Source organism: Homarus americanus, unplaced genomic scaffold (genome assembly GCF_018991925.1).
Source record: "Homarus americanus isolate GMGI-L3 unplaced genomic scaffold, GMGI_Hamer_2.0 scaffold50400, whole genome shotgun sequence".
Lineage (NCBI taxonomy): Eukaryota > Metazoa > Arthropoda > Malacostraca > Decapoda > Nephropidae > Homarus > Homarus americanus.
Genome location: NW_024747660.1, coordinates 43,858 through 52,043, shown reverse-complemented (window position 1 = coordinate 52,043; position 8,186 = coordinate 43,858). Strand labels below are relative to the sequence as shown.

At 42.3% G+C, this 8,186-nt stretch overlaps 1 protein-coding gene across 2 annotated transcripts in view; it reads right to left on the bottom strand.

Annotated features, from left to right (window-relative positions):
• Positions 1-1,077: 1,077 nt before the first annotated feature.
• Positions 1,078-8,186, bottom strand: part of LOC121879825 — a 33,748-nt gene continuing 26,639 nt past the window's right edge. For both annotated transcript variants that reach the window (XM_042386622.1, XM_042386621.1), the window contains exons 2-5: positions 6,777-7,059; positions 6,142-6,450; positions 5,638-5,805; positions 1,078-1,446 (exon numbers count right to left, since the gene is read on the bottom strand). In XM_042386622.1, coding sequence (XP_042242556.1) covers positions 1,165-1,446; positions 5,638-5,805; positions 6,142-6,450; positions 6,777-7,058 — 1,041 coding nt within the window. In that variant the 5' untranslated portion in view covers position 7,059 and the 3' untranslated portion in view covers positions 1,078-1,164. The remainder of the gene's footprint in view (positions 1,447-5,637; positions 5,806-6,141; positions 6,451-6,776; positions 7,060-8,186) is intronic.

The window sequence follows — 8,186 nt, the reverse complement described above, 5'->3', positions numbered from 1 at the left end:
ACACACATATATATATATCAAGATATATATATATATATATATATATATATATATATATATATATATATATATATATATATATATATATATATATATATATATATATCTTGATAAAATCACACAGGAAAAAGGGAAACAATGGAGTACTTTAGATTTCATCTTTATTCGAGACATCTTCAGAGGCAACTGAATTACAAGGACTGAGAGGCCTTACAAGACATGAGGTCAGGTCAAAAATATGACATCCGCTAATCCACACACCGCAAACATAAGAGGAGCTTAAAAGAAAGGGCGACGTAACTAGCCATGTTAAGTCAGGTCAAACATATGGGACCCACCAATCATCTGTCCTACATCTAACTCGAAGGCTTTCAAAGCATTTTGAACCTTGGGCCACTGACAAAAAAATTTGTGTAACATATTATCAGTTTTGTACTGACCATCACTAAGGTTTATAGAATTCAATTCTCTAATCAAACTATCTCAACCAGAAGTCTTTCTGTGACACATGATGATTTGTACACTTCTAAACTGTTTTCCCAATCTATGGGATGATTATTGTAGGTCAGACTGGGAAAGCATTGCAACTCGGAATTAAACAGCACAAGTACAGTAACAGAACAGCATCTGAAAGCAATGCACTGTTCGTTCATATAAGGAACAATAATCAAGGGTCAGGAATTGGGTAAATAGTGTACACGGCCTCCTGGAGTTGTTTTGATCTTACTTGGAAGGAATAAAAAAACTGAACACATTCCAGATACACAAACGAGAGTGGTTATAACAGAATACCTCTGATCTAACACCAACCCCGAGGTATAAAACTCTCTTTATCGCCCTAATTTTTAGTTAATTTCCTACACTTCGTTTATCTGAATATCTTCCTGACAAAAATACCGAACTGCTTTATGTGATTCTGTTAGATAAATGTATCATTGGTCTGTTCACAATGGTATTATCTTTTTTACAAATGCATAATATAAATTGTTCAAACATAATAATAAGAAAAAACCCCAGAGAAATACCGGAATAACCAAACAGCTTTTATGTAAATTTACAAAGATGACTTAAAGATGCACTAATGTCAATAAATAAATCAGTCATGAACGGCGAGGAGTCAAACAGAACCACACATTTCGAGGACAGTGGAGGTGGCATTGAGAATTAGTTGTAGCTGTACCCATGGAGTCCGGACACCCCGCCACCGCCACCGCCACTGCCACCGCCACCGCCGACGCCACCTACACCGCCACCGCCACCGCTACCACAATGGCTAGGGGCGGTGACGGTCTGGGTGACGGTGACGTACTGCTGCTCCGTCCTTGTCTCTGTGACGGGGTAGTGAGTGGTGAGTGTCTGGGTGAAGTATCGCGGCTGCTGGATGGTGCGAGTTACCTGATCCCTCACAGTTCTTGTCTGGAACACCGTCTGGAACTGTGTCTGGATCTGTAGAGAGGAGAACAGAGTTAGGTAGGAGAACAAGATGAGGCAGGAGAACAAGATGAGGCAGGAGAACAAGATGAGGCAGGAGAACAAGAAGAAGCAGGAGAACAAGAAGAGGCAGGAGAACAAGAAGAAGCAGGAGAACAAGATGAGACAGGAGAACAAGATGAAGCAGGAGAACAAGATGAGGCAGGAGAACAAGATGAGGCAGGAGAACAAGATGAAGATGGAGAACAAGATGAGGCAGGAGAACAAGATGAGGCAGGAGAACAAGATGAGGCAGAGAACAAGATGAGGGAGAACAAGATGAGGCAGGAGAACAAGATGAGGCAGGAGAACAAGAAGAAGCAAGAGAACAAGAAGAGGTGAGAACAAGATGAAGCAGGAGAACAGGATGAGGCAGGAGAACAAGATGAAGCAGGAGAACAAGAAGAGGCAGGAGAAAAGAAGAAGCAGGAGAACAAGATGAGGCAGGAGAACAAGATGAGGCAGGAGAACAAGATGAGGCAGGAGAACAAGAAGAAGCAAGAGAACAAGAAGAGGCAGGAGAACAAGATGAAGCAGGAGAACAGGATGAGGCAGGAGAACAAGATGAAGCAGGAGAACAAGATGAGGCAGGAGAACAAGATGAGGCAGGAGAACAAGATGAAGCAGGAGAACAGGATGAGGCAGGAGAACAAGATGAGGCAGGAGAACAAGAAGAAGCAAGAGAACAAGAAGAGGCAGGAGAACAAGATGAAGCAGAGAACAAGGATGAGCAGGAGAACAAGATGAAGCAGGAGAACAAGATGAGGCAGGAGAACAAGATGAGGCAGGAGAACAAGATGAAGCAGGAGAACAAGATGAGGCAGGAGAAGAAGCAGAGAGAAGAAGCAGGAGAACAAGATGAGGCAGGAGAACAAGATGAAGCAGGAGAACAAGATGAGGCAGGAGAAGAAGCAGGAGAACAAGATGAGGCAGGAGAAGAAGCAGGAGAACAAGATGAGGCAGGAGAAGAAGCAGGAGAACAAGATGAGGCAGGAGAACAAGATGAGGCAGGAGAACAAGATGATGAGGCAGAGAACAAGATGAGGGCAGGAGAACAAGATCAAGAAGAAGCAGGAGAACAAGATGAGGCAGGAGAAGAAGCAGGAGAACAAGATGAGGCAGGAGAAGAAGCAGGAGAACAAGATGAGGCAGGAGAACAAGATGAGGCAGGAGAACAAGATGAAGCAGGAGAACAGGATGAGGCAGGAAAATATGGCGATAGACGCAAGTAATGTGAACACAATTAAGAGAAGTAGAGTGAGGACACATACAAAGATATAAAAGAATATTGTGTCGGCAAACGTTTACCCAACAGTAACAAACTTCACTGTTCTCCGTTTATTAACCTTCTTTTCCTGGGCTCCATCTGACTTATTCCCTCGTTCCTATACAGCATACTTGGTAGAGTTTATCAAGGGAAGCAGATAACAGAGGAGATTGTGACTGAATAATACACAAAACGAAGGTAATGACTAAACAGTGTTCCAAGTAGAATATAAGGAGTTACCGACAAAAGTACACTATCAATAGAAGACATGGCATCACTGATATCATCTGATTATTCAGGTAGTTACTTTTCAACAGTTAAACCAGAGCTAAATTAACATTAAAACTTATTTTTAACTGTAAATATGTTTCCATCAAGCTTATAATTGTAGTTTATGATGCATTTAGTTATTCTGAACTCAGGTGGGGCGGTTCATTTTGAAGGTAGCCAGGTGAAAATCGGGTAATAGTCCAGCTGCTAAGGAGAAATATTGTGCATTTTTGACAAAATTTCCCAAACTGCACAAAACTACTGAAGGACATTTGGAATCATATAAGATCGGGTACTTTCCCTTATGAAGAGGATTTTTACACCAAAACAAGTTTTAAAGTGTGCCGAATTAAATTTTTCACATTTCAGTACTTTTAGAAGAATATTTTTCACGATGGCGGTAAAGATGGCCCACCATATACACATAATCATAAGTCATATCAGTTCAAGCCTTTTTTCAAACTGTTTATTTTTATAGCAATAATTAACATAAACAAATTTATAAAAATAAAATCATAAATGCTTTAATAAGGAATTATATCATGATAAGAAAAATGCTACTGTGGTGAGAAGGACCTGAACATGGTCAACGCTGGGTGGTGAGAAGGACCTGAACATGGCCAACGCTGGGTGGTGAGAAGGACCTGAACATGGCCAACGCTGGGTGGTGAGAACATGGACCTGGGTGGTGAGAAGGACCTGAACATGGCCAACGCTGGGTGGTGAGAAGGACCTGAACATGGCCAACGCTGGGTGGTGAGAAGGACCTGAACATGGCCAACTCTGGGTGGTGAGAAAGACCTGAACATGGCCAACGCTGGGTGGTGAGAAGGACCTGAACATGGCCAACTCTGGGTGGTGAGAAGGACCTGAACATGGCCAACGCTGGGTGGTGAGAAGGACCTGAACATGGCCAACGCTGGGTGGTGAGAAGGACCTGAACATGGCCAACTCTGGGTGGTGAGAAGGACCTCTGGGTGGTGGTGGCTAACCTGGTGGTGAGAAGGACCTGAACATGGCCAACTCTGGGGTGAGAAGGACCTGAACATGGCCAACTCCGGGTGGTGAGAAGGATCTGAACATGGCCAACTCTGGGTGGTGAGAAGGACCTGAACATGGCCAACTCTGGGTGGTGAGAAGGACCTGAACATGGCCAACTCTGGGTGGTGAGAAGGACCTACAGATAAGGACACCGTGACGACATCCAGACTGAAACATCCAACTCCGACTCGGTCTTATGTACAGTTCTGTTCAGAATTTCATGATACTCTGGCGGTGGAGTTAACATAGCGTGTTGCACCCTTCCTGGACGGATCACTTCGCTGAACCACCCACCAACACACAGATACAAGTGACGACTCATCAAAAAGAGATGGGAAGGATAATAATATGAATATCGGCCAACGTTACTGCTGATGAATGATGAAGGTGTGTTAATATCCTGCCTACGAGAAGACGAAAACCATAGTGATAATCCATTTCAATATCAAAATATAATGGGGACAACGGATGTGAATCATTGATCATTATAAATGAACATCATGCAACAGTAAGTGATTCGTTTATTTGCTCACTTGGATTCATGAAGAGGTAAGTGAGGAGACAGGACTTTTGTTGGCGAGTGTACCTAATGATATAAAACTGGGTAGACGAGAAACGTTATTGAAGACGTGATTCGCGTGTGTGGAAAATTGGCTTTTATTTTGTTAGAATATACTTAATCCCCTGGTAATTTAGAACCTTCTTTAGGTGTATTCGGTACGGTTACTACTTCACCAGTTCTGGATAACCCTTTATTACCAAGTTAAGTATAGGGACATGTAATTAAAATGGAACCAAACAAAGTTTACTCCTGGACGAGAGAAGACCGGCGCTCGTGTGAAAAGGTGAGGTATTAAATAAACATCTTGTGTCTCTATTTTTGTTGACTGATACGGCCAGACGGAAGGCTACCTTTTCTGCACCATTGTAGATTTTTCTCAAACATACGACTTGATTCTAAGAAATATTCTATTAAAGTGTTGAGGCGAAGCCAAGTATCGTGTGATAAACAATGTTATTGGAACGGCTTCATCGTCAACAGCCATAGGAGTACGACAGGATTCACCCACATCCATTCTTTTGTTAGTTTTGTTTATCAAAATAATTAAAATCATAAAAGAAAAGTGTGAACCATAAGAGTTTTTTCATGTTACAGGTCTAGGAGCAGAAGGAACATGTTAAGGTACTGTAAGTGTCAATAATACAACAGTGGTGTGAAATCAATGGCATGAAGATTAACCAAAGAAAAAACGCAATTTCTATGAATAAAAAGAAATATTGTGATATGAAGCGGATGTGAGTGATGGTTAGGTGTCTTATGCTGTCAAAGCTCATGGGAATGTGCCATGTGGTGAAAATTATGACATGAATAATTTTGTGATGAATGACCTTCTTGCTAAACTTGGCCTTGGGGATTTCCCTTAGGGGTACCGAATATGTACGGTACAGACTAGCCTTCGTGGTTTTCTCTGTGGATCGCGGAAAAAGCACATGAACAAGCTGACTGACGGAGGCGACTGACAGGTAGTATCATCTGGGGATGGGTTGTGAACTAGGCTGTCTTCACGGCCCCTAGCCTTCCCTCTTACCTGGTTATTCTGCTGTGTCCTGGTGATGACCTGTAACCTGGTAGTAGTGGAGACCTGGATCCTGTTAGAGAAGGCCGTCTCCGTGACCCGTTGCACCTGTGTTTGCGTCAGGTGCTGGGTGTCCGTGATGATCCTCGCCCGTGTGACGTACTTGGTCTCAGTCAACAGCTGTAAAAAGAGAAATAACCAAGTACAGTGACGATAGTAAGATATGGAGGTCAGCAACTGAAGTTAATTTACATCGTCGCAGACTTTAGGAACTCCCTGACCAGACACCTTCAGTCTCCTTCTCCCTATGAATCAGCTCCTTCCCGTGTCTAACCTCTCCAGCTCAACACATGAAAACGTCTCTCAGTTAACCTACTTGCCCTTCTACATCATCCATCTTATCCAAATAGTCTTTCTTACACTATCTTTCCCAGTGTTCACCATTCTCTGTGTCTCTCCCTAAGAACTACTTCGTTCTTATCTCTATCCTTCAGTCCTCTCGCCCTTCTATCCCACCTGTGTCTGAGTCTGGATGATAGGAGGCACGACGGAGGTGATGACGTCTCTCTGCACTATGGTCGTGGGGTAGATTCTGGTTTGTGTGATCTCCCGGAACACGGTGGTGGGGATGGCGCGGGTCCTGGTGCTGATGAGGGTGGTCGGCACCAGGCGAGTGGCTGTCACTATGGACACCTGCACGTTAGGCTGGCATCCACCTCCCCCTACACCCCCGCCTCCGCCGCCTCCTCCAGTTCCCCCGTTAAAGCCACCGTCAGGAGCGCCGTACCGGACATTGAGATCACCTGCAGCGTCGATGGCTTGGACCTGGAATGCAGTTGTGTCATATATATATATATATATATATATATATATATATATATATATATATATATATATATATATATATATATATATATATATATATATATATATATATATATATATATATATATATATATATATTGATGATGTCAAATTGTTGCCCATGAAGAAACCTGTGAATATTTATAGTCAAGTAAATACGGTCTTTGTTTCTCTTAGTGAATTTGAATCATACAGCTTCACTTTATTAATAATTACATGAAAAATAACAGCATAAACTGACTTTATATTTCTAATTTCATTCTTTCGGATAAATGTAAGATACTAACATGAGTGAAGCCGAAGTCCTGGCCTTGGCCCAGGTTGAGGCCTTGGCCCAGGTTCTGTCCAAGGTCAACATCAAATCCTTGGTTCAATCCTTCTCCGTAACTAAGACCCCTTTGGTCAAAACTCCCTTGGTTGAAACTCTCTTGGTTAAATTCTCCCTGACTGAAACTCCCTTGGTTGAAACCTCCCTGGCCGACACCACCGCCGCCGATGCTGTTGTAGTCTTGAGGGGAGGCGGTGACTATCGCCAGCACGGCCGCTAAGACACAAGCTGCGCCACACATCCTGTGGGACACATACTCTTATGACACACAACTAAGATATCTATCATGTATACTTGACTTATTCAGAGTTGGACAAGTTTGTGTATTAATGTATTAACACTTTTATTTCATTGTATACCCCTTTGCCTTAGAAGGCTTCAGCAGTGTATTAAGAACATTGAAATTATGAGAACAGTGTGTGGATATTACCGTGAGTATCTCAACGTCAAGTTCACGTTAAAATCTGATGTAGATTAGAAAGATTAGTGTACAGTCGGGGACAAAAGTTCGCTCCCCGTGGGGAAAATGAGTCACGGGAACAAGTCTCTGAACTGACTTACCCTGAGTGTCATGTGGTGCAGTTGTGCTGTTTTTCTTTTATTTGGAATCGATATTGTTTCAGTTTGGGAGGGAGCGAACCTTTGACACCTGCCCATGGCTGTCATGATTTTGAAATAATAGTTTTGATGAATATGAAGAGCTGAATACAATTTGGTATCTATACTAATTAACTTAATCTATACAATTTAAATCATCACATCCACGAGACATTAATGGGTTGATTATATCCTTCTCTCTAATAAGACTTCCCAGAGTATTTAAAAGTTGTTGGAAAATAATTATTTCCGGGGATAATTTGGATCAATGTGTTATATAAACAACGACGAAGCTTTTATGTAGCTAAAATATGAACACTTTTGAACACACACACACACACACACACACGTCGAGTTCTATATGTCCCCGTCTTTAGAAATTTGTCGATCATTTATAAGCAAATAGATCAAATCCTACAACGGGGATATCTGTGTCACTTGACGTGTTTATAACAGACGTGTCCTGAGAAGTACCTCATTTAAATATCAGCTGACTGCTCTCTTCTGTATTCTTCACGATTTCGCCGCGACCACAACACCCACCACATCACCTTGACGAGTGGTCAGGTGTGGTGATGAAGGATGAGCCAGGCAACACCGAGAGGTCATCACCAACTAACATTACCAATACCTGTTAATGTTCTACACCAGAGACGCTACAGGTAACCTATATACTATTTATGTTAATTGGGTTGTTAGTACGACCTTGTTTGTGGCCAGAAAACGACTGGTCAGGAAATAGTTAGTGGTCATAACTCATAAGTGAAGGTTA